General features: G+C 34.9%; 1 protein-coding gene across 1 annotated transcript; it reads left to right on the top strand.

The window, feature by feature from the left end:
* CERKL (ceramide kinase-like) lies at positions 1–26364 on the top strand (the record flags this gene model as incomplete). Its single annotated transcript, XM_010186347.1, has 9 exons — positions 1–243; positions 6876–7007; positions 13017–13080; positions 17221–17363; positions 24049–24123; positions 25297–25474; positions 25752–25820; positions 26143–26171; positions 26256–26364. Coding segments are annotated over 9 exons (1042 nt in total), but the record flags the coding sequence as incomplete, so codon positions are not given.
* Between the last annotated feature and the right edge of the window lie 1494 nt (positions 26365–27858).

Below are 27858 nucleotides of genomic sequence, written 5' to 3'. Positions count from 1 at the left end.
GTGACTCCAGTGTGATTTTACAGGTTCAAGAGGAGATTATTGAAATGAAAGATGTCTTTTCAGTAAAACTAAAACGTCGACGTTTTGCAGGACAGAAAAAAGGTGGTACTTTGTTGGGTATCACAATTTTTAAATGCTTGAATAAAGAAGAAAATAAACTGACAGACTGTGCAATCCATTTAAATAACTTAAGTGAAGATCATTGCCATTCATGGTTTAGACATCTAAAGGAAATTTTGAATGGTAAGCACTTAATAGGGGTTGATGGCATTATTATTTCAGACTTGTTTCTATTGGCAATATGTAAAGTTGAGTGAAACTTAGAAGAATATTTTGCTTCTGGAAATCAACACACAAAGATATGAATGCCATTGCTGGAAACGTTTGTTTACTACTGAAACTTTACATTATGAAGTATAAAATTTAGGGAAGTGACAAAAATTGACTAGTATATCTGTAAAAATTAAACAAATTAATACTACTTTTTTCAAGTGTTTGCAAGTAAGTAGCTTACTGTATTCTGACTGAAGAGTCTTCTGGGAAATCTGTTTCTTAAAGAAATAAAATCTATTGTTGATGTTTTCACTTGAAATTGCAGCACATCTGGTGATACTACAGTTGTTGCAGTCCTAGGAACCCTTCAGGGACTTCCCAGTGACTGTTTAGTAGCTTGCACTTGAGACCCACAGACTCTCTGAGAGACTAATGGGAGAGGCTTTCCTCTTCATAAATTCACAGGTGGAAGGGCATTTAAGGTTCTGTAGGACTCTTCCTGTATAATTTGATACAAAATGTATTGACACTAGCTCGTGATAAGAGGCAGTTCTTTATTTTAAAAATATCTTTCTGTGTTTGACTGGGCTACTGCCAATTTCAGGATGCTTTGTTTAACCCATGATAGTGCAATTTTTCATGGAAGCTCTATCAAATTTAAGAAAAAAATATTCACCATTTAGGGAAAAGAACCCCAGCGTACCAATGCCACTCACTGTAATTTAATACCATCAGTGTTGGAAAGACACCAAATATAGCAAACGTGATTTAAAAAACACAAAACAACAAGAAACCAGACTCTCTGATTTAGCTCCAAAATGTGTCTGTATTTACAGGCTATAGCAAATGAGTTTATTACAGAATATATTACTACATCTTGTAGTAGGCTATTAAAACTCCAGCTGAATTGTTAATACTGAGCTAGGTTACAGAATTCAAATCTTACATATCTGTAGCATTTGTAACAACACTTTCAGTAGTGGTTTATAGTATACTTCTAGTAAAGTGACTTTCTCAAAAGCAGATATTAGAGAAAATAAAATAACATTCATTATTAATGGTGTATTCTTACATTATTTTATGACAAAATACTTTGGATTTTCCATCTAAAAATGTGTATTAAAAAGTGCCTTCCCTTGCCCCTTTTTGGAAGACTGTATCACAAAATATCTAAATCTGCAGAAGTGCCAAGATTCTTGCAGATCTCTAGCTACCCGTAAAGACAAGGACATTTGCATAAGGAGCAAATGTCTGTTTTGTTCCCAGATTCCCCTCCATCCATCAAAAGCATTGATATCATATGTTCACGGGGAAAGAAAAAAAGCTGTAGTATCTCTTGCTTAGGTTGCCTTGACTTCGAAGTGAAGTCTCCGTTTTATAGCTTTGTAATTGAAAGCCACCTGAACCTGAAAAAAGCATTCTGTGCAATGTTGCTGTTCCTGGTTTTTCCTTCAGCTTTAGTCTTTCTCCAGAAGCTCAAACCTTGTGCAGATTTTTCTTGATCTGTAATCAGTAAATTTTTCTCCTTTTACTTCAGGAGTAATCAGGACTCAGAGGGGCAGGGGAAACAACCAACAACAAAAAAACCCCCAAACACAATCCCCCAAATATAACTTACTAATATGTATATTGTTTTAAGTTCTGTAATTACAATAAAAGTAATCTTCACACTGATAACATTTTGAAATCTGAGTCGATATTCAAACTGCTTTTTTATCCAGAAAATAAGCAAAAAAGCAGCAGCATTTCTTTATTCAGTGTGGCAGAGACATGTTATCAGTAATTGAAACAGTGGTGGTATAGTGGTGTCTGATGGTATAATTGAGAAAAAAAAGTCTTCTGATTTAAAATGTACCAGCCATTGATAGGAAGTTCCCAGTGGGATTCAAGTCTGGACTAAAAGTACAAAATTCAGATCTGTTGCTACCTCACTAACTGAACTCTCAAAAGGCACACTGATATATCTCCACTTGAAACAGTGATGAATTTTTATAGTTTTTTAATAGTTTTTATGGTTTTTACTGCAGCTTGTTTTCATAACAGTGCATCTTTGGACTCAAACTGAGTCCTTTTTGGTTTCCTTATGAACTGCAAGATAAAGTTAAAATTCCATCCTGCATGTATTTTTTTCTAATCTATCTGATCACAAAGTAAATTTTCATTAACTATTGCATTGTTTACTTGCAGGTTTTTTATTGCTTCTAGGCTGGAGCAAATTAAAAGCAGATGATTTACCAAAGTAGAGTGTATGTATGTTTGGGTATGGCTGTCAGTAAACATGTACTTTCGTTTGATAGAATGGCTAATGTTGCATCTTTTTTTTTCCTGTTCATTCTTACTGTCTTCACAGTGAGTATTTTCTGTTGCTCTGAATTTGTGTTCAGACTACTTCAATTTGAAGTCTAATTGGGCTATATTTTTTTAATGAAGCTTGTCATATAAGTGAGCGCACAGATATAACATAGTTGTTTAGAATTTAGTTACATGGGCTGCTATTATGGCTTTGTGTGCGTGACAAGATAACAGAGCACATATATGACCATCTTCCTACTTTTAAATAAGTTCTTTTCTGCATCATGTTGCTGCTGTTCAGATGCATGCCACCTAGGTAGGAAGAGCTTGCTTAATGATATAGTCTTCAGGAAAACTTCAGTAGCAGCTTAGATTCCCCAGTAGTGTGCTGCTAGTGATCTCACTTCAGACCTGTGGTACACCTGACTCCCAGTGAGTTGCATTTGTACATTGCATCTTTTTGTACTGGACTTATGGGCACATACAGTGAACATATACTGTGTTAGTGGAATTCACTGTTTAATTTAAAATCCTCTGTGCATGCAAATGGCCAGTGTTTCTTAAAGGGCTAAGACGGGCCCAGAAATGGGAGAAAAATGCATAGTTATCAATGTTTTTCCAGAGTTTTTAAGCTTTTCAGTAAGCTAAGTCTTATTAACAGTTGATTTGGAAACTTTTTACTTAAAAACACTGTAAACTAACAGAAGGCAGTAAATATGCTTAAGAATAAATGATAAAGTAGCGAAAAATGCATTAAGTGCATTTTGTTTTTATCTACTATTCTGTAGTATCTCTTACACTGGGATTTGATATGAATGTCTGAAACTTCATGCATGAATGTTAAACATTAACTTTGGTTAGTTAATATTAACGGTGGTGTCTCCATAGTTACATTAACAAATCTGTCTCATATTATTAGTTTTCCTCATGTATAATATTCTTAGTGTTGTATAAAGTATTTATAAGTGTATGCAGTAATGACATGATTTCAGGCTCTTAACTTTTGTAACATAAACCCATTTTCATAAAGCTAAGACCTGAAAGCAGCACAGATGTATGTCTGAGCATAGCGTCTCTGCTGCCCTATGAGCCTTTGTTTTCAGAACACCCTGATTGACCCACCACCCTTCATGGTTCACTGATTCACTTGATAGATCAAGTTTAAACTAGTGCATATTAGCACATTTGTTAGTACTAGAGGAACAGTTGGCCTTCCTGCTTTAGGCTGCTGGTTCATTTCAGATGGAGCAGCCACAGAAGACAATAACAGAACACCAGTTAGGAGAGCACCAAAAGGCTGACAGACTGAAATCAGTTGCAGACTGTAGTTAAATGAGTTTGATTCATTCTTATAGATGTTGTTTAAAGAAAATTAAAAGACACTTATTCATTAAAAAAGCTTTTAAAGAGGTTGTGGTATATAACTGCAGGAAAATTTCATCTTTATTACTGGATATTCTTTCATTAAGATCAGTTGTTTGATGTGTTTGTTGTTTGATGCTCTGTGCATGCTGGGAATGATAAATTATAATTTTTGTTGTATCGGTTGAGAATCGTTTGGCACAAACAAAACCACAGCAGTAATGTACCGTATCTCTGCTCAAATCCTTTGTTTGTAATACCTATTTCTATAACTAAAATAGCTTACCTTTCTTAAAAAGTAAATTGATATTCAAGTAGTCATGAAGACTTTTATCCTGTGAATTCATTTGGTTGTGAAAATCTCACTAGCATTTGTGTTAACTATGATCTACTTTTCAATGATAGCCTAATATATATAATCATAAATACAGTTCCCGCTTGAGAATCAATTAATTAATTAAGTTTTTATCTTTTATTTTAAAAGAAACAAAAATTCAATTAAGTTTTCTTAAAATGCTAAGATTTTTTTTTTTTCCCACCAATTGAAAAGTCTGTATTGCTTTGCCTGCTTATATTTTCTTTTTTAAATTGCTACCTGGAACTAAACTGTTGAGTTTTATATGTCATTGTTTGCTTTTTTAACTTCAGCTTTCTCCTAATGGTGGTTTAACAGTAACAGAAAATGAATTGTGACTTGTACCTGGGTAACAGAATTTATGACACTTCGTCATGTTTTTCTACTTCTACAAACCCTGTACTCATCTTCTTTTTCCCTCTGCTTTGTGTATTATAAGTGTGTGTGTGTATGTATATAATGTTTAAAGATATACTTTGCTCACTAATTAAAGACTGTGTAGTCAGCTTTTACTGTTCTCTGGCTCTGAGTGTTGGTGGGGGTTGAGCATTTAAAGCCAGCTGATCACAGGTAGGAGTTCCTGTATAGATAAGCAGCATGACAGCACATTCATGAGTCTCTTCTCTATTAAATCAGGAGTTCTTATTCTTATAGTTTTCCATTTAATATCTATTGATACTTTAGGGAAAATATCAAGCCACAAAAATTGTTTTTTTTTGTCTTAATATTTTTATAACTTCTAAAAGACTGCAATAATACCCTAGCAGATTTCCAGCAAGTGTCATCAATAACAATTATTATGTCTTTATGATGGCAGTGATTTGTATGTTTTAATAGTCTTTAGGAACGTTTGTGTTCTAAGTAGTCTTTCTTATTTATGTTCTAATTACTATGATTAGAAATTGTTACAGTACATACCTGCAGTGCTTGTTTCTGTTTCCAGAGAATCAAGAATAATTTAGGTTGGAATGGACCTCTGGAGATTATCTATTCCAGCCTCCTGCTCAGAGCAGGTGAGCTGGTTGCTAGGAGCCATGTCCAGATAAGTTTTGAAAATCTCTAAGAACGGACATTGCACAGCCTCTCTGAGCAGTGTGATCCATAGCTTAACCACCCTCATTGTGAAGAGTGTTTTCCTTATTTCAGATTGGAATATACCCTGCTGAAACTTGTGTCCATTGCTTTTTGGTCCTTGCACCTGCAAGAAGTCAGTCTTGGTAGTCTTTGTTAGTCCCACAGTAGATACTAAGGCCAGCATTTAGGCAGGTAACTCTGGTCTGAAGGCTGCCTCTGTGTCTTGTGTGCGGCTTGTTCTAGTCCTCTTGCTGAAGTCACAGTTCTCTGTCGGGCTCACTCCACTTGATCAGTCTTATGCTGGGGAGCCTGAAAGTGGATGCAGTTTTTTGGGATTTAGACTGAAAGACTTTGAATACAAGGGCATAGTCACATCCTTTGAACTGCTGGTTGTTGTCTTGTAAATACAACACAGAGAGCAGTTGGCCTTCATGGCAGCAGTGACACACTGGTTACTCATGTTCAACTCCTTGTCCATCAGGAACTTCAGGATGCTCCCTAAAGAGCTCCTGCATAGTTTGTCACTCCCCAGCCTGCACTGTTAGGGTTCTGCTGTACCAGGTGCTGGACTTCCTGTTTGTTTTCATTGTATATCTTGAGGCTTTTGTCAAGCCTTTCTTGTAGTTAATCAAGGTCCTTCTGAAAGACAGCCTTGCCCTCCAGCATGTCTCCACTGTCCTCACCAAGTTCCTAATTTTCTTTTTGTCTCCTTTTAAAGGAGATACTTTTTAATACAGGTAATAAGACTTACTAGTGAAGGCGTTCAGGATTCATCAGGCATCAAGGATCCATCAGAATTAATTTGCTATGCAATTACATGGCATTGTGTGTAACATTTTGGCATAAATATAATTAGATATCTTGGGTTTTATTTTATTTATTTTTTTAAATTTATTACTTCTCAGTGTTGTTTTCTCAGAGCTCATTACTTCAAAGATCTAAATGTAACTTTCTTAAAAATAAAATGAACAATAATTCTCAGGTTTCTGAATCATGTAACCAAATTTTCTGTTTCTTTGTATTTCTTCTGATCTCTTTCAAGATGAGGGAATTTCCTTTGCACTGTTTGATTTGCAGTCTCAGAAAACAAAAGTATTAGATTGTAATATCAGTTTTCTTGGGTGTTATTGTCACATGCCTACTGGGATTGTTTCATATTAAATTCCAAAAAGGATATGTTTTCATGTTTTTTGCCACCCTATCTCATAACTTCTCCAAATTTACCCTGCTCCTGTATCAGAGTTTAACTAGGTTATTATGTATACTTCATTTTTCCTGGTTCCTACAATGTTTTTGTTAGTATGTGATTTCTACTCTTTATTAGCTGTATGTACAAAAGTAATCAGTACTGTAATTTTAAGATAAGTAGCACATATTCAAGAAGAAATTTAGACCTTTTTAGAGTCTAATTTACTTATCCTGTTAAAGTACTGTAATGGTTCTAATATTAAAAATTCATTGAAGCTGTAGAAATAGCTAGGCTGTGTGTAATCTTATGTGTTTTGTGCTTTCTTTTTAGGTTTTCAGAATAGACCAAAATCCTTAAAAGTGTTTGTTAATCCAAGCAGCCACAAAAGAGAAGCCACACATGTTTATTATGAACAAGTTGCACCTCTTTTTAAACTTGCTGACATCAAAACTGATGTCACAGGTAAGTTGCTTCAAAAGCCTAGTTTAATCCTTTGTGAAACTCGTATTTAAACATGCAAGACACTTTGAATTTACTGCTAATCCTCATTGGCTTTGCTTACAAGTAGTGTATTTGGACGTGTAGTTAATACAATGCAATGCATTTTTATTTCATCAAAAAATGTTTTAATAATTCTGTTATTATTTGATAGTTTTCCTCCTATAGCTATCAATAGTAGTAATGTATTTTTCATACTTTTTAAGCAAGGATTGTATAAAATGAAAGAAACATTTATTGTCTGACTGTCTTGCATGTGTGTGTTGTTCCTGCATTCTGCTAAACACACAAACCACATCTCTTGGCCTGACATCATAAGAGGGGCTTATCCAAAGGACACATAATTTCTGGATTCTGACTCAGTTTCAGGAATGACCAGGAAGCCTAAGTGATTAAGTTCTGTGATGACGAGGGCAGCAGGGGAGCTCTCATGAGGCATACAGGCACAGCTTGGTATTTGGAAAACCTGAAGATACAACTTTAATGTTGTAGTGACGCTGCCTTCTGTTCAACAGTGGGTTTGTCATAGCAGGTTTGGATTTAAGGCCTCAAATTCTGCCAGAGTTCTGCTTTATGTCATGAATTTGCCCTTTAGCTGTTTGATTTGATTGACCTTTATAAGAAAGTGAACAGGGGAAAAAACAGATTTTCTTAAAGTATTGAATCTGATCATTACTTCTGCCTCTTTCTGTTAAGAGACTGAAACTTATGCTGCATCCAAATTTGGTCTCCAAAACCACACACGTTTACAGAGACATTATGCTAGTATTTCCTGTTCCAAATAATTTTATATCCATAGTATTAAAATTCCCTTTAACATACTGCTATTTTTTGGGTATACACGTAATATCTACGTGAAGTGTAAGCTCTGATGCAAGATATGTTAATACCAAAAAGTCTTTTTCCTATGTCTGTTGAAATTGATTTGCAAAATAATCAGTTTAATCTTAAATTATAAGACAAAGGGCTCATCCTACAGTTGTCTCTTAAATTTATTGTGAAATCGTGGCCTTTTCAGGTTGCAGGCCACAAATCATTCTGAGCAAATCTGATTTAGACATAAGGATATAATAGTGCAGTAAGTGTTTGTATGCAAGATTTATCTTGCTAAAGTTATTACATCTATCTATGTAGTTTTAAACTATTTAGCCTACAATTTAAAGTGAAATCCATGGAAGATTAAACATGCATGAGAATGTCTGAAAAAATTCAGTCTTGGTTAGAATTGTGTAGTGATGATTTCTTGACTTTCCTTAATTGACAAGGGAATGCCAGCAGCTTTATGTAAGTTCTGATTCTTACAGACATAGACAGTAGTGTAACAGATTAATGATAATGCTGTCTACTTAGATATTGAACATAGCTTTGTTTGGTCATCATTTTTTTTAAAGGTTTTTTTTTTGTCATACAAACCTTAGTAAAGGATGACTGACTGCCATATTGTTAATTTACCTTTTGCTCTACTTTAATTAACTATTTAAAGAAAATGACTTTTTTTTATCTTCTTACTTCTGTTTAGTGTTTCATTTATCTTTACTGTGAACTTAACCTTGCTTGTTAAACTCTGTTTAAGGCAGCATTATCATTAACGTCTGTGAGATTAAATTTTTAGATATATAATGTCACCTGGAATCATGAAGTGGAACTAATAAGCCAAATTTGTATCAATAGTTTTTATAGATTAATTCGTAGAATTTAATAGAAGCTATGGTTATCATTTGTATTGGTTTAAAAAATAATGAAAAGTTTTTTATTATTATTTTTCTATAATTTTAAAAAGAAACTTCTGATTTTAACCAGGTAAATTTTTATTAGCTTATCCTTAAAATAAAGTTATTTTGGCAATGTTCAAATACTATTGTGCTTATTAGCTGCCTAACACTCCTCCTACAGGCAAAATAAGAAAACTACATCACAGTTTTAGATGCTAGTAGAGAAGTAAATAATTAAAAACTACGCATTTATAAAAGAACGGGAGAGGGAAGGCATTCTGAGTGAAAGTCCAGTCCATTGGTGCCATCATCTAATAAAACTGTCTCATTTCAAGTACATTGGACAGGATTTTTCCTCCCATAATTGTTTTGGATTTTGTGGTGTGTGCATCTCACTGTTACTGCTTTTATGAAACATGACCAGTATTTCCATGCATAGTGGCGTAAAAAGGTGTATTAGGTACTGAAAGTTGAAGACTTTTCTATAATTTTAACACTGAAGATACTTTACTTGTAGTCTTTTCACGTACACATATATAAAGATTAAAATTCATTGTACACAAAAATCTTAAAGCAAATTTGAATCTCTGAAGTGACTTCCATTCCATGCAAATACAGAACTTGCAGGTTGCTAAAAAAAAACCAAACCACAGTACAACACTTTGACAATGGAATGCTAAAAGACAGAGCTGCTCCCATCCAATTTTGTATTTTGGTAGCTGGCTGTTGCTATTTTGTGGTTTTGGCTCCTACACAAGCAAGGTTCCCCGAGCTTATTTTCCTTTGTAACTTCTGTAACTTCTGCTGGATAATTTTTATTTTTTCTTTTTAAGAAGTCTGGAGTAGAGGTACTCTCTCCTTTTCAAGGATATATATACGTGCCTTTTGGCTGATGTATAAAAAAGTGACTTCTGAAGTAGTAAATAATTGACTTCGCCAATTACCTTTAAATTTGGTTGGGTTTTCTTTTTTTGCCAAATTACTTTGCACATTACAGATTTATTAATTTCAGTAAAATTAACCACAGGGTTTAAAGTTTGGGTTGTGTTTTGTTGGCTTTCGGGGTTATTTTTGTTACATGGAAGTAAACAAATCTCTGAAGTGCTCAGCGTGGTAGAAAGTGGGAATTAGCAAATATAAACTGAAACAGTGCTTAAACTGTAGCTAAAGCTAAGCAATACTTAAAAGCCGGTCTTTGCCAAACTCCTAAAAGACTGTATAATGTTGAGTGCTGCAGCTGGGATGTGGCTGTTAGGAGAAGGGCTGTGACTCTGAAAAGTCCACTTCAACAAAAGCTTACTCGTTATTTGGGGTACCTAGAAGTACTGACAAATAGTGATAATTGGAGCTGGTATTTTAGAAATGTATTAGAATCTTGAAAAATCTTACACATGCTGAAGAAAAATAAATAAAGGTAATTCCAATGGGTTCCTAGTTTGTCTCATTTCTCTTCCTAGTTTTGACTCTTTTGCTTCAGTTTATACACACTTGGAAGCTGGATGTTTAGGCAAAAAAGTAGCCCCCCACTCATGCTTTTAGGCACAATCACCAAGGAACAGAGAGTGATTGAGAATCGGACAAATAGCATTAGTTTAAACTTACTATATAGTAAGTAACATTAATATTATTTTTTCCGCCAGTGTTAACACCAGTTAATCCATTGTTATCATGAGTGGTTTTAATCCTGTTAATATTAGTCTGTGACACAAGCGCCAGTATTTATACATGTCATATGGAAGTGTCCCACATTTTAAAATGTTGAAATAATTACATGTTGCTTGTTCTGTATATAGGGACTGAACCCTTAGTTTCTTGTTGTCTATGTGAGATAAGGTGTTATAGTGTTTTGAAGTATCTATGACTCTGCTCACAGTAGCTACCCTGGCAATGCCCTTCTTTCAGATTGCTGTTACTTGGGACTTGATGCATACTGAAAATTAGAAATTTGAAACAAGATGTGTTTGAAGGAGGAAAACTTTTTCAATTATGCATTGAAAATGGTTGGAAAAAAGCATTAAATAATATTTTTGCCAAATATATAACCTGAATACTTCTCAAACTGTGAAAGAAGCTCTTTCATCCTATTACTGAAATATGTTGTGTGGAGTTTGTTGTTGTTGTTTGGTATTTTTGAGGTGGATGGTGGTTGTTTGGTTTTTTTTCTTTCCCACTGAATTGGAACAGAACCAAATTTTCAAACATCTAGCTTTTTTCCAGGTATCAGCATGACTTTAATGTGTCTATCTGGAGGTTGCCAAGCCTCCAGAAAACTTTTTTAGATGTGATATTTTCATGTCTGTGTTTGAATTTTTTTTCAAGTTTTTTCTAGTTGGTCAGTTTTCTATATATTGTCATCAAATTTTTACTGGAAACTTTATTTTTTCGTTACCTTTTTGTCACAGTGTTTCAAAATGGATGCTGTGTACTTCTGTCATTCTCTCATCCAATTTTAATGCTTGGGATGGTTCCAGGAAATTTAAGCCTTGCAGTAGTCCTCCTGTGTCATTTCCAAACTTAAGCTATTAGATGCAAAGAGGATGGAGTCCCAATCAATGTGACTAACAGTAGTAATTTTTACTGCCTTTATTGTTGTCTGTGTAGACACGAGTCCTTTTTATTTTCATGTCCTTGTTCTTTGAATTAATTTTGTTATAATGAATATAAGCTACAAACATTACATTAGGAAACCACTGAGCATGTTTTCTTTAACAAAATAAAATCTTTTTTGCCATATCATTTTAATTAGACTATACTGGTAGCTTAATACATGTCATCATGTTCCTTTAAAAAGGCGTGAAACCTGGTAACTGACCGTATGTTTTCATGTGAAGAGTTTCTTTAACACTAAGGTAATGGTAAGATATTTGAATGTTTCTGCATTTTTGCATGATGCGCGATTTTGTTGATCACTTTTTTCACAATCTATGGATAATGATAAAAGAAAAGTACTTACTGATAAAAACAAAACTGAAAAGGATAGCTTGAATATTGTGCTCTGGTCTTCCAGAGGAGGTCGTGTGTGAAAAAAATTTCTGTAAGTAATTCCTGAAAGCTTTTATAGTAATAGGTATTTCTGTGGCAAAATTATAATTCTCTGCCTGTTCTATAATCAAAGTAACTCTAGTTTTTCATTAAGAATTCCAAAACACGAAGCAAACCAGAACTTTGGTAATGCTAGTTAGGTGATTTCGAAGTCATATGCTGATATACAATTGTTTAGTGTGAAGTGTAAACATTCTATAATTTTTATATTTTTAAAATTATATACACTTACTATAAATACACACATTCTTGTGTGTGTGTGTGTGTACAGGGCGAGGGAGAGTTGTTTTCAGTTCTTGTAAGCAGCATTTGAATAACCTGTAGAAATACTGTTATAACAGGTACAGATACAGAATGATTGTTTTAGACACCAAGACTAATAATTTTAAGTGTTTAGAAACACTGGAAAAAAGCCTTGAACTATGCTAGCACCAGGGACAGACAAGCATGAAAGATTAATGTAATTTTGCATATAATGATGCACATTCTTACACAAAAAATCCATCTGCAAGTGTCATGTCAGTCAGCAAAAATCAGTGATGGGTGGCTGCAGCTGGGGTGTCTCTTCTGGCAAAGCTAGCCTAGAAAATGCTAAATGTAGTTACAATGCTTTGTGCCATCTGTAGTATGCCAGTTTATCCTGTCTTCACTGGCATTTACGGTACTACGTAGGGTATCAGCAAACACAGACACCAATGTAGAGTGACAGATTCATATCCTCCAGAGGCTATGAACTCTAGTGCATACTTGTGCCACCTTCCTCTGTGTGTTATATTCTGTTGTCACTGGTATTTGGCTTGATTTCATACTTCTGTGTTTAACTCCTCATATTTTTGATTTAGCAACTTGCATATCCTAACACAAAGGCAATTAAATTTGATTGATACTGAAATAATTCAGTCTTAACTGAGGATATGCTTACATTTTCCTGAAGTTTACCAACTGTGTCAATGCTAAAACTTGCATTTTGATGCAACAAACAACTTCTCTAATTCTCTGAATTTAAATGCGCTAAATAGCTGTGTGTCTGATGGCAGCTGAGTTTTAATGTCTCACCTTTTAGCTAGTGTAACAGTAAAACATACTTTCTCATACATTTAATGATTTAAAAAAATCTGAACTGAATTACTCTATGTTACTTATGTCAGAAGTGCCAAAAAATAAAAAACCATTTAAATTATCTAATCCTTGGATAATTAAATAATATTATTTTCCACAGTAACTGAATATGAAGGACATGCTCTCTCAGTACTTAAAGAATGTGAACTCCAGGCATTTGATGGGTAAGTTGGTTACTAACGTTCATTGTTACTAAACCTCATCACATTAGTTATTTGTATTCCATTCAAAATTATACTAGTAGGTATTTAATGAATTACTCTGTTTCACATATATATTAAGCCTGAGAAAATCAGTTCTCATTAGATGCTTTGTTTTTTATTACTTACTGAGAATAGGTATGTATTTTAGATACATAAATAATAGTAAAAAACGTAAAGCTTAATATGCTTCATGAAAATTTCAGTCTCTGTATTTGCAAGAATGGCACAAGTGTGTGGTATTTCACTCTATCCATTGAAATGGTTCTTAAGGAGAACTTTTATCTAAAAGTAACTTCAAAGTTTTTTCCATTAAAAAAAGAAATCAAACTTACTTGAATCAAGAGTGAATATGCTTGTTCAATCATTTTTAAAGACCTTGCTAAGTTGATTAATCCCACAATCTTTGGTATTTTTACATTAATCATTCAATAATAAGATTCAGTAATATAGTTTTGCATACTGTGGAGGTCTTACAGCATTCTTACAACTCTTACTAGAATATGCAGTGAGCCATACAAGAAGGCTTAAATTGTGTTTTATAGTCTAATCAATTTCTATTAGCTCTACAGATGCACAGAGTCAGGTGAGAAAATACATCTGAAAATGTATGCGTGTGTGTCAGATCCTGAGGATAATGTCTTTCCAGTTAAGACATGCCTTCTGGGGTATGAACTGGGGAACCAGTTTGTCCTAGGAAGCAGATATGAAGCCAAAGAAGAAAGCCTGTGTTATATCTACTTGTACAAACACCTTCCACTCTGAGTGGTGTTTGAGTTGTTTCATCTTTGAACGTTGGGTAGAGTCACTGGAGTACTTCTCCTGCAAGATTTCTCTCCAGTAACTGGAACTAAGGGGAAATGAGAACAGAGGAAGCTAGAAGAAAATAACCCTTTAGTCAGTATGATCTAGGATTACTGAGGTGAAAAGATCCTCATCCTGTCTAAATTAAGTGTTGGGTTTTTTTTCTCATGTGAAGATTAAGTAGCTTTTATTATCAGAGTTTATTAGCAAAAATACAATTTCTGAAAGTTTGGAAAATTACTTTTATAACTTCTCAGCTAGTCTGGCCTCCATCTATGTAGTCATTTAAAAAAGCACAGTACAAAAAAAACCATCCTATTGGATAGCTAACTTGGAATGCTTTCTACAGAGACTGATAGACTGAGGTCAGAATTCATATTACGGTAAAGGTCTGATTCTTTGAAAAAGAAAGCTACTAAACAGCACTCATCTCTCGTCTCTATTATCTTTAGAGTTGTTCTTAAGAATAGGAAAAAGATATTTGAAATTGTGGTTTTCTTTTCCAAATTGTTCAAAGGCTTACAACGTACTTTTGATTATGTTCCTCTGAAGTCCTTTGTGACTTCCCTGCTGCTGTCTAGGGTGAGAATTTTTGCCATAGATATAAAAGGCACTCTGATCTGAGGTCCCAAAACCACCTGAGTCTTTCCCAAATAAAATTCTAATGACAATTTTGGTTTATTGAAAATTAAATCATAACATGTTTGGGATCTGGTTTGAATCAAATATTAACTCCACAACAGTGAAATTGTCCTACTTATGAAAAATTACACCTTTAGCAATTCTAGCAGCCACCTGCCATAATGTCTTTTCACTCTGTCAATTAAGTCTTGGAGTTTTACTTGCCTCTTGAGCAACATTGCTTATGACTTGGCAGACTTCAGTTTTTTCCTGATTTGCCCTGGCTTCATGTCCAGCTTTGTTTGTTAGATGCTATATCTGTCTCTTAGTTCCTTGTTTAGAAAATGGAAAACACTTCTGTACAATCTTTTAGATGTGGAAGGCACTGTATGTAGTGGAAAAGGTAAGGTAGTTTTAGTGCTATTTCTACATGGCAGAGTTCTGCCTTGTCTAAACTCCAAAGCCACTGGAGGTGATTTAGGTGTGCACTGAAGGCCATACCTGCATCCATTTAGTCTGCTGCTCTAACTCAGCTCATGCTTTTCAAGTGTTGTCTATTTCAGATTGACTGAAAACCAATTTGAGTAAAAATGTATAAAGGGCAAGACACAACAGGTTTTTATTCATTACAGTAGGTAAGCAGTATAGCAATAAACAATTTCTGATTTTGAATTTCTCTTTAAGTGACTTACGGTTCCTTACATGTTAAACAGTGTATGAAGTAAATTGAAGCTCATGATTTGCGGTGCTAAATTGGAAGTTTGTGTCTCAGTGCTTTCTATAAGCAGTACTGCTATGTTTTAGTTCTTTGTCAAAGCTGTTGGGTTCTAGATATAATTTATTTTCTGTGATTTCTCCAGTTGCCACTTTGTTTTGCAAAATCGTAGGCATATGTCATGTATCTTATACTCCACCTTTTTTGTTATCCACTTTTTTTTACCAACACTGGAAATGTAGGTGCTTATCCAAGTTGGCAGCATGCTATTTTCCCTGCCTTGGGGCCAAGTTTTGTTGACAAATAGAGTGCGTTTGTGATTCTGCTCTCTCAGCTGCATTTTCTTGTTTGTACAGTGACAGAAATACACAATAACTTTCCTAATCAGTATTATGGATGTTGTTTAAAGTAGCCCCAGTTAGTCAAACTTCAGTGAATAGTCCATTAAGAAACTTATGACTGATTGTTAAACAGACGTTGCTTACTCTAAGAAGCCTTCTTCAAGGTCTTAGTCAAATATTATTAGCTTTGGAATCCCTGGTCCCTGGCAGTATCTCTATTTCCAGCCAAAAAGGCAACTCTTGATTAATGCTAAATTAATAAGAAATAAAGTTAGCAGCATTTTTCATTTATTCCTTGGACTCTTCATCTATTTCCAACAACAAACACAGCCCTCCAAAATCAGAATAAAATGTATCTCTTTTCAAAAGTGTTAATAGGCAGAAGACAATCCACGTAAGTACCTCCAGACGTACAATTTATCACATTACAAAGATTAACTGTTTTTGCTGCTGGGACAAACATTTAACCCTTAGGAACAAACCAATATAAACCAAAAATGAGACAAAAGACAGGAGACGAGTCCTGATTGCAAGCTGAAATAAAATGTGCTCCAAATTTTTTCTGTTTATTTGGAATGTGTTTGTTTGTTTGTTTTTAATGTGGACAGTTTTTAGCTAGACAGGAGAAATATTCCTAGAAATCTAGAAATTAAAAAATAGCTAGGAAATAATAGGAACTGAAGTAAAATGTTAAAGGAGCTAAGATAATTTAATTTAAACATTTAATAACATAATGAGTATTTTCTTATAAAGAGTTTACCAGTTTTATCTGGTTGATTTATTTTATGTAATTTCACAACTGCATTCATAGAGATGTATGAAAAAAGATATTTTAAGTAAGTGCTTCCTAAAGTAAATCTGACCTATTGTAGATGCTAGGAGTGTACTATTACTTTTTTGTCATTAAAACAGGTTTATCTTAAAAATGTGTAACTTTCAAACATTACTAATTTGGAGAATCACTTTAATAGTTACTTAAATAAACAAAAACAGAAAGAAAGAAAAAAAGTTGTTTGCTGTAGCAGAGCTTTTACAGATAAATGCATTCTTCTCTATAGCCACAGCAGGTGGGAGTTTAATTACATGCTCCAGAAGCAGTGATTAAGTACCTTCATGCAAAGGATTGCTGGCACTAGGGTTTTACACCTTTCTAAATCCCTCAGCTGCCTGCATAGTGTGTGAAAGTAGCTGGTTTTGAGTATTTTTCATTTTATTGTAGTAATTGGTGAGTTATTCGAAGGGCAATTAAAAAGCATTGGAATGCTTGTGTGGGTCAGTGTTGAAAGATTTAAAGAACTTTTCCACTGAAGCACTTGAGCATGTGCTTAACTCTTCCATCTGATTTGGTTCACGTACATAATGTGATAACGTAAGAAATACTTTGTAAGTTTGTTAAATATATTTATTCCTACTCAGATACAAGAAAGCAGAAATAAGTATGCCTATATATTTTTAGTTAATATTCACTGATTTGACAATGAATGCCTAGCTTGTTCTTAAAAAGTGGTTTTTAGCTATTTGAAATATCATTATGCAGATGGTGTGTGATAGCTGTCTTTCACTTGTTTCCTCAGCTATGGAAGGGTTTATTTTGAACTGTTTAGCATTTTTGTTTTGTAATAGGGTAGTTTGTGTCGGTGGAGATGGATCTGTCAGTGAAGTTGCTCATGGTCTACTACTTAAAGCCCAGATAGATGCTGGAAAAGACACAGAATATGTATTAGCGCCTGTCAGAGCACCAGTTCCTCTCGGAGTAATACCAGCAGGTGAGACTAAAAGGTATTGTTACATTTTGTAAGTCAGCTGTTTGAAGTCCCTCTGGCATGTTTTACAGTTTTGGCAGTTCTTGGTGCTAAAGCTTCAGTTACTTAAGGGAGTTATTGAATAAATAACCTAAATGAGTGATTTAGATTGATTACAAATGACTAGATTTTAAATCATTATGATAATTTATAGTAATGGCACAGATGAGCTCTTTGCCTAAAGGAAGATGCTTGGGAAGAAGAAAATGAAAATTATTTTCTGTTGATCCATGCAAAGACCAAGTTTTGCCTTTATTTGCTGCCAGAAATGCTACCAAAGGACAACACTATTTTCTAGAATTTCCTTAATATGAGCCATGCTGTTTTACTTCTCTCTCCTGTTTCCTTTGCATGTTTATAAATTTGTAAAGGGTGAGTGTCAGGAGGAAGGAGCCAGGCTTCCTTCTCAGTGATAGCCAATGACAGAGCAAGGGACAATGGGTGCAAGCTGGAGCATAGGAGGTTCAACCTGAACATGGGGAAAAACGTTTTTACTGTAAGGGTTACGGAGCACTGAACCAGGCTGCCCAGAGAGGTTGTGGAGTCTCCTTCTCTGGAGACATTCAAAACCCGCCTGGATGCGTTCCTGTGTGACCTGGTCTAGGTGATCCTGCTCTGGCAACGGGGTTGGACTGGATGATCTTTCGAGGTCCCTTCCAACTCCTAATATTCTATGATTCTGTGATAGTCACACTTGGATTCATGCTTAGAGTCTATTTTTAAATGATGTCCCAGGAATACATTTTATGGTTTATAATTAAAAAAAAATGATACTGCGCATACAAAACTACTTTATCTCTGCTTTACTTCTTCAGACCTGAACATGTATGCACCTCTCATGAAAAATCCTCTTGCACCTTTCCTAACTTGTACTTGCACCTTGTGGTGGGTTTTTTGTTTTCTGGCCTGTTGGTTTTAGAAGAGAGAGGGATGTCCCTTCTCCTCCCAGTTTTTCTATTTGCCCTTCTTGGAGTATAACTTGAGCCAGGCAGGGATAAAAAGTGGATGGATATTTTTACATGGGTGCTATCCTCCAATGTGGATATTGATGTGACTTTTTCTAAGTTGTTCTTAATTTCAGGCTGCAGAAAATTTCTAAATTTCTGCAGCCAGCTGAAGAGCAAATGGTACGTTTCAGTTTTCTACAAAAAAAAGGGAGTGAGTTGCTTCTGAACTGAGCTAGCAGGTGTTATTTGCTCTCTAGCACTTGACTCCATGCTGTTTGGGTGTGCTTAGGTCACTCTGCCTCATAATTAGTGCTTACTCCCTTAAGTTTTAGGCAAATATGTCATGATCAAAGAGGATATGTAAACTCAAAATAATGCTGTAGGGTTTGTTACACAGGTTGCCATAGACTTTGTTAAATGAGGATGAGAACAATTATGATGATGATAGTTTGAGAAACTCCTTAATAGTTTCTTAAAATTAATCTATAGCTTATTTTATTTGCTTATTATTGTTATTCCAAAAAGTAGTCAGTTAGGAAACATACAGTTATGATACTTGTGTATGTGAAGAAGATGTAACTCGGTGGTCAATTATTTTTTTCCCTTCCCAGAAATCCATTGTACCAAATTATTACGATTTTCCAGCCAAGTAAGAATAGAAGCTGTATTCCAGGACAGCATTATTTGAGTGGCTTGAAAACTGGTTTTAGCCTCTGCTATAAGTAGCTAAGACAGCATTTTGAAGTTTCAGGCAACTTCATGAAAAGGAGCTGCTCTTGAGACAGTTTATCTCCTGAAGAGAGAGGTCCAGAGGGGAGTGTGTTTTTACTAGAATACTCTACTGAGATGCCTTATTCTGGTCCAAATCAGATGGATGAGATGTGAGGAAGCCTGCAGTTGTACTGCTGGCCATTAGCAAGAGTGTTTGTTGCTATGGGAACTACTGCTAAGAAACTGTGCAGAGGGGGAATGGGAGAAAGGGGAGGGGGAAACTGGAAGGACATTAAAAAAAGCTATCCAGTTGTTACAGAACAAGAGGCAATCTACATCTGATAGCTGTGAACCTTTGTCCTAAATGGTTCATTTAAATAAATTCATGATTTCCAATTAATTCGGAAAATAAAATATTACTGAGGGACTGTTAATTTCCGTGATAATTCCAGGCAAAGAACCAAAATGTTGGTGTAGTTTTCACCAGAATTTTAGCTATGCTTGACTAGGAAGTCATTACTTCACATTTATCTGTTTGGATGGGGGAGGCATTAACAGCCTTATGAATATTCATGCTGTCTGGTTAATTAAGTTAATTGTACTGCAGAAGTCCTTGCACTTCCAAGGACAATTTTTTTCTCTACAGTTTGTTTGGTACCTTCATCAGTTATGCTTACATGATCTGCAGATACTTTGTCCTTACTGTGACGCTTTTGCACATTTCCTAGGAAGGAGGTTGTAGGAAGTTGTTTGTGATATCAGGAAAATGGATTAATATTTTGAACTGAATTTTATTTTTGGAATAATCTTCTTTGTTTCTGTTTTTAAGAAATGTTGGTGACAGAGATGCTGGAATTGTGCAAATGAAACCTTTTTACAGTAAATTGAGTAGCCGGAGTAAGATCTAAAATGTGACTGTTAGTAATCTGTGAGGGGTGCAAGCCCATACATGAGCATCAAAGAACATTATTAGTCTCTGAACTAATACGGTAATGTTCAGGGGAACCATCTTGTTATTGGTGAATAATATTCTGAGCTTACGTAGAGAAGAAAATGATGACTTGGGAAGATGAATAACGACATTAAAACCATCATAATTGAATCACCACTGAAATCAGCAAAGGTTGTATTATAACATTTTTTGTATGATAGCTTTCATTGGTTTTCCTCTGTTTATAAGCTTGCTTTTTTTATATTTGTGGCATCCTGCTTGCATAGGACGTAGGTAATAAGACACGTTATTCAGTCACTGCTGTAGGCATGTATTAACAGGTTGTTTTAGAGAAGTGGATGGCCCTTGCTACTGCAAAACTGCTCTTGTTCTGGATCTGGCACTTGTGGAAGGGCAGATGCAGTACTTGTGTTTTTGAACACAGACAGAACTTGGTTTATTTTTCCAGGAGTCATGAAAGGGTGGGGTTTTGCCTTGTTTACTTCTGCAAACGTTAATGAGCTCCACAGATTCAAGGGAAGGATGAAATTACTTATATCTATCCTGTTTATTAGGAATGAGATTTAGCTCTCATTCAAGTCAGTATAAAGATTGGTATTGACTTCAGCTGTGGTCATTTGTTATCTAGCTGCCATCTGTATTAATAAATTACTCTTACTTAAGTCAGGGATCCCAATTTTAAGACATACCAAGCCCGATTTTCAGTAGTATATTCCGCCTTGTGTTCTTTTATTACCTTGATCTTCAGTGACAAGTAAAACTATTTTTTTTCAGAATAACAACTTCCCTGCTGTCAGTTTACAGGAAATAAACACTATTTGCATGACTTGTAATGATCTGCTGCTTGTGTGTGATTTCCTTTATTTTGGAGAGGTACCCATAAAAGCTGATAAGAGTTGCGAGAGTTTGAAGGAAATATTTGAGTATTTTTGAGCTACTTCTTTAGGTAGCTTCACTGGCTAAGCAGAATTAGTTGGATCTAGAGGTTAAAACTCATAAGTCATTCAAACATGAAATTGTGTTAGGCATATACTTGTATTATGCTGTGAAGAATTGCTTTTTAGGTCAAACCAAATTTTTTTTTTGTTCCTGAATTTCCCTTATAGAACAGCATTTTATCTTCACTGAATTGCAAAACTCACTGTTTTGCATAGTAAATGATATCTAGAGCTACAATTTTGCCTTTTGTTTTTATGGGTATTGTACAGAAAGGATAGTTCAAATTACTTTTAGCTCAGTTTTTGGATATCAATTATTAGGTATAAATTATTGACATTTTAATAGTCTTAATAAACTGGACTTCCCGTTAATGTATCTAGAGACATAACCTTTTGGGAGAAAAAAAATGAAGACTTCTGTTTAGCTTTTGAAGTAGTCAGTTTATTCTTCTTTCAAATTCTTTCTTTTATAATCTCAATTGGCTGGATTTATTTTTTTATTTTTTTTTAGGAAAAAGAGAAATTAATAGTATAGTCACTTATAAAATTCTGAGAAATATGTGAATGGAATTACATTTATTTTTGAATTGTTCAAAGAATAAAACTACATAAACTGATTTCTTCCATGTACCACTGGAGATGTAAACTTCAAAGAATGTTTTATATCTGTTACCTTAATAGATGTACCTCATTTATTTCCTTCACACAGTAGGAACCCTGAAAGCCTTACTCAGAGCTTCTCTCTCTGACGTTACGAAGGCTTTCCATGAGGTTCTGAACATTCCAAATTACTTTCAGAGGCTAAGGTGCTCTAAGGACGTAACAGGTGCTCTGTGAGATACTGAGATACCATTTCCAGTTATTTTACAAATTCTTATTCAGAGAAACTATTAAAAAAAATGAAGCATACACTCCTGAATACAAATGACAAGATGCCTTTAGCGCTTTATAATTATGTACATCAGTCTTTCAAAATTTAGTATTTTTTTCTACCACTAATCTTACATGAAAGATAGCAGAGTTTTCGGACGAACATATTTTTTCAGTCTGGTATATGATGCTTTTAAAGTGCTTATTTAAATACAGAGTGCCTTTTGTTTGAAATCTGATAGTCTTTCCCTTTCCTCTCTTCTCTCCCTTAGTTTTGAAAGGCAAGTTTAAATGCTTCCGTAAAACTTAAGGCAAATTTAGCATCCAGAATTGTCTAATTGCTGCTGAGCCATATTACATTTCCAAATAATTTTCTTGTTGTTTGAATTATTTAAGTAAACTCATCCATTTATGGAATGTTAGTTCTAAATTGTTCTTTTTTATTTTTTGTTATTGTAATGAATCTGTTATTGAATTATTCATCCCTTAATCAGTGATATGTAGAAGCTCGATTTTCTGCCTGCTTGATGACAGGCCCTGGATCTTTATTTTTGCAGAAGTGACCCTTATGGCCCAGCTTCTTGACTAAGAAATGCTAGAGGTGTGATCAATGGAAAAAATCAACTTGAAATTCTGTTAAAACTGTACCAATTTAGGAAAGAATCAACGATTCCATTCCAGGATTTTAAAATTAAATTGATGTTTAAAAGTCAGCTGATACACAGTATTTTAAGTCCTACATATTAAAGCAGAAGAGCAAAATTCACATATACATCTGTGTTTCTTACACAGGTAAAGTGACTTGATGTATCAATCACCATCAAATATGGGTCTCCAGAGCCATGCTGCTTTTGTTTACAAACTGATAGCTAGTTTTCTACTCTCAATTCCAACTCCATGCTGATGTTCTATTTACCAGCTGATTTACTACTCATTCCCTTGTTTCAGTATGTAGTAATCTCTTCCAGCCAGTGGCTAGTAGTGCAGCTGAATCACAGAATCATAGAATATTAGGAGCTGGAAGGGACCTCGAAAGATCACCCAGTCCAACCCCCCTGCCAGAGCAGGATCACCTTGACCAGGTCGCACAGGAATGCATTCAGATGGGTTTTGAATGTCTCCAGAGAAGGAGACTCCACAACCTCTCTGGACAGCCTGGTCCAGTGCTCTGTCATCCTCACAGTAAAAAAGTTTTTCCTCATGTTCAGGTTGAACCTCCTATGCTCCAGCTTGTTCCCATCTCCCCTTGTCCTGTCATTGGCTATCACCGAGAAGAGCCTGGCTCCTTCCTCCTGACACTCGCCCTTTACAAATTTATAAACATGAATGAGGTTACCCCTCAGTCTCCTCTTTTCCAAGCTAAAGAGACCCAGCTCCCTCAGCCGCTCCTCATAAGGGAGATGCTCCACTCCCTCAATCATCTTTGTGGCTCTGTGCTGGACTCTTTCAAGCAGTTCCCTGTCCTTGAACTGAGGGGCCCAGAACTGGACACAATATTTCAGTTAGGGTATCAAACTGGTCTGCCAATGTCCAGGCAATGATGAAGACAAGTTTGATGGGTCAATTTTAATGCACTCAATGCAAGTCAACAGTTTGTCAGACACAAGTCAAATTCCATGCTGTCTCTGTTTTTCAGTCATTAATGTGTTCTCATATGTAATGCTGATGTGTAGTAATTAGTTTTATTCAGTGTTGTTTCTAAGAATCTAAAATGTAGCCTGCAAGAGGCACAGGAGCTATCTTAGACTAGATCTAGTAGAAGTTTCTCTGAGAAACATACAGCTTTACACTGGCTGGGTATTATATTATTTTTCCACCTTAAAAATATTCTCCAAATAGAACTTCTTAATTAATTTGCCTTCTAGTACATTTCCTCAGTACAGCACTGAGGTACAGAAGTAATTTTTAAGGAGACAGTTAAAAAAAGAAGGCAATTTTGCAAAGGTGGTTTTGTTGTTTGGTTTTTTTTCTGCCCCTTCTTGGTTTTTATGGCACTTAAGAATGAATTTGCAGAGAAGATTTTATAGACCTCTGGAAGTTTTAACAGTTTTAATTTGTAGCATTCAACATTTCTGTGGTTACCAAGACTAAGTAATTTGTGCGGAGGCTTTCCTTTTTTGAAAATGCAGTAAATGTCTCAGTTTCTTCATTTAAAAAAATGTTGTGTATATTTTTTTCTTGCTATTCTGTATCTCTCTCATTTTTACAATGGTTTGTGTTCACTTTTACAGGTACTACTAATATTTTGGCCCATACTCTCTATGGTATTAAGCATGTGGTGACTGCAACGTTGCACATTGTAATGGGTAAATATTTTTACATATGTTATTAGATTTTAAATAATAAAGCAACATTTAGAAGTTTGCCATAATGCTATATCACTTAAACTATATTGTAAGACTTTTAAGCCCAAATGATTCTGGGGTTGAACCAGATGATCTTTAAGGTCCCTTCCAACCTAAACCATTCTATGATTCTGTACTGGAAAGGTTATGATTCTTTGCATATAGCTTAGTAGCAAAGGCTGTGGACCTCATCTTCTGGTAACTAAAATCTGCCATGGAATAATGTCTGATTTTGGCACTTATGTCCTATTACTAATGTTCTTTTAATGCAAAAAGTAACCTTTTCCAGAATTCATTGTGTGGATAGTGCTACTCTGTGTGTGTTATTATGCAATGATTGCTTGCATAATCACTTGATTATTTTAATTTAATGTACCCACTGGAGACAATAGGAAAATATACAATACTTTCAGCTTGAGAAAGTGGTTAGGATTGGACTTTTAAGGAAAGTATTGTCATATTTCTGAGAAAGTATCATTCATCTTTTTAGCTCTGTGTGCATTTCTTTTAAATACTAACAGTTTCTATAAGAAAGCCTTTTTAGTAGAAAAAACTGTATCACTTGCCATTTGGTTTGCACAATAAATAGGTTTTTGCATGTAAAAAGTAATTATGTTAAAAGTAGAAACTAGGTTGCTAATGCCAACCTTATTTTCAGGTCTTAGCGAACAGCAAATACTTAGTCGAGCAATATTAATATTCCTCTCAAAGCAGTTTTTCTTTTGGACACTTTTTATTTTTTTTCTCTCCAAAAAAGAAAAACAGAGAATGGGGAAGGTCCATCTTGGCTATGTATTTTCTAGACCTTGCAGTCAGCAATGGAAGAGTCTTTGCTTTATTTCTTAGATAGTAATATACAAGCCTTTATAGGCAAAATCTAAAACTGTAGTAGTTGAAATAGTTGAATCTTTGCTATAACTTTTTTAACATTTTGAAGTATCTGAACATTATTCTCTGAAACTACTTATATCTAGATTGCTTCTGGTTTCCATTAGTAAAACTTGACTTCTTAAAGAGAGAGGGGCTGGAGTTTTTTTCTGCAGCTAAATTAGGTGAAAAATAAATGGTAAGTTGTATTCCTTTTGAAATACAGATGCCTTTTGTAATTTCTTATCTTTATCTTTGAAATTTCAGGACATATTCAAGCAGTAGATGTCTGTACTTTCAGTACTCCAAGCAAGCTGTTGCGGTTTGGGTTCTCAGCTATGTTTGGGTTTGGTGCAAGAACACTAGCTCTGGCTGAAAAACACCGTTGGATGCCCTCCAATCAGCGGAAGGACTTTGCTTTTATGAAAACGCTGGCAGATCTCAAGTATGCCATGAGCTGTCATTTTTCTAGTATTTCTCATTTTCTTGAGGAAAATGCAATAATTAATGTGGTAAAAATATACACAACAGTAGTTTAGCTATCTTGACTTCTTAATTGCAGACAGATTTAACTCAGATGTGATGTATATCCCTCTTACAAGTTAAAGAGGAGATAAATTCCATATATTCAGCATCTGCTTAACATAATCTTAACTTGGATAAAGTCAGTCCAGCAGTCAGAATATTGATTTACATGATAGTAAATATCAATACTTTTCCAGGCCAGAGGAATGTGAATTGTCATTTCTACCTCTACAAATTCCACAGGAAGACTCTCATGAGATTGGCAAGTAAGTAAAATTGAGTCAAATGATACCAAAGATACAAAAATTTGAAGAGAAAATTGTACAAATTCTTAATTTTGTTCAGAGTTGATCATCAGGTAAAACAATCTTGAAAAAATTTGACTACTGCAGACTTTTACACTTTGTAAAACACTCCCCATAGACTATAGATGACTTGTTACAAAGCAGTCTCCCACTCAGTATCGGTTTGTTCAGTTCTGTTCATCCTTTCTTCCATTGAGATCTTACTTTTTTTCTAAAGTAGATACTGTTTAAGTGTGCTAAAATGTCTTTATATTATTTTACCTACATGTTTCTACCCTTTTAGAAAGAAGAAAGAGAAAATTAAAAAAAAGGGTGAGTTTTTGCTTCTATGATTATTTAAAAGTGAACTGTAGCTGGTTAAACTAGAGTAATATAGAATTACTCTGTTATATTTAGGTAGCAAGGATCAATGGCACGAAATTCAGGGTCACTTCCTGAATGTGAGCATTATGGCAATCCCTTGTCTGTGTTCAATGGCACCAAGAGGCTTGGCACCTAATACAAGGTCAGTAGGGGTTTAGAGAATTAGTCATGTCTATAAATTCTGACATCTTACCTTAAGACCTTGGCTTTTCTGAGAATATGAGCCTATGTTTAGGTAGTCTAGTCCCTCTGGAATGGGGGAGGGAGCATGGACTGCAGCAGACTTGATAATCCCAGGAATTGTAATCAGTTTTTGGATCAGGCAAATAAGGTCAAGCAGTCTAACTAGAATAATGAGTGGATAATTGCTGTGATTAAATTAGTTGGCAAGTCTGTCTTAAGTAGTAGTCATCGAGCAGTCATATGTCATAGGATTTGGCTACATGTAGACACTTCATTCGTGGAATTTTTTTTCTTTTTTTTTTTTTCCAAATATAAAGATGCCCCCTTAACTTCTGCTTTACAGCCAGCAAAAATGAAGTATGAATCTTTCTCCTGTCATGAAGAACTGAAATTCACACTTCTGTCTTTCCTGCCATCCCCACACCCTACTCTCCCTTCAACTTGGGAAATACAGCTTCTACATGTAGGGTTTTGGGAAACAAATGAGTTTGTAATCTGGTTGTTGGCATTGACTCATTTTGCCTTTAGCACATCGTTGTTGAGAGCATGCTTTGTGGTGATAAAAAGTTATTAGGTGATAAATATTTGTACTTGATGTATCCAGTTGATTAAGAAGAATAGCAAGTACAAACTTTCTAGTTGTACATGAAATACAACATGGTCCCTCAAAAAAGAATGAATAAACTCATGTGTGCAACTATTAAAAAACCCCCAGTACTCAGGGAAGTCTCTGGAATGAGTCTGTTTTGTTTCATTTCATTACTATTAGGTAGAAATATATGTGCCTTAGAATTGATCAGATATTTTTCTTCAAAATTACTGGCTGATCTGGTAGAATTTGACTTCTTGGAAACAATGTAGAAACAAATTATTTTGATGAAAGTCTTATTAAGACGTTTTCTTTGGTACAGAAGTTCTGCTAAGCCTCATACACTTCAAGGTAGTGCCCTATCCCATTTAGGAACTTACTGTTCAGCATTTAGTGTGTTATATAACCATCAGTAGCAAAATTCTGATAAGAATTGAAGAAATTAGTCTGTCTTAGCTTTGCTTTCTCTTTCCATCTGTTCTGGCACCTGTTTTTCAGTAACAGGGAATTTTATGACAACTCCATGCAATTATTGCAGGTTTGAATGAGCCTGTTTCTCCTACAGCGTAATTGCTCAGTGGATCTCCCTATCCTTTCATACAAGGACATCCTTTTTTTACCCTCTGTTTTTAAAAATAATCTTGGCCTGCAGTCAGCTAGTAGGGTAGGAAGAATAGACTCTTCAGACAGGTGGTTTGTTTCTCATAGAAAGAAACATCTTGACTGTAAGGTTTCTCAACACAGGATACCTAAATGTTGCACTAATTTTTAGAGACTCATGACCCACTATGGAAGTGTCAGCTAAACTCAGCAAGGTTTCCTCACTCTGTCCTATTTTTCCCAAGAGCTTTTTGCCATGTGCAG

This window comes from Mesitornis unicolor, unplaced genomic scaffold (genome assembly GCF_000695765.1).
Source record: "Mesitornis unicolor isolate BGI_N332 unplaced genomic scaffold, ASM69576v1 scaffold25360, whole genome shotgun sequence".
NCBI lineage: Eukaryota > Metazoa > Chordata > Aves > Mesitornithiformes > Mesitornithidae > Mesitornis > Mesitornis unicolor.
The sequence above is the reverse complement of the archived record's forward strand: the minus strand, read 5'-3'. Positions and strand labels throughout refer to the sequence as shown.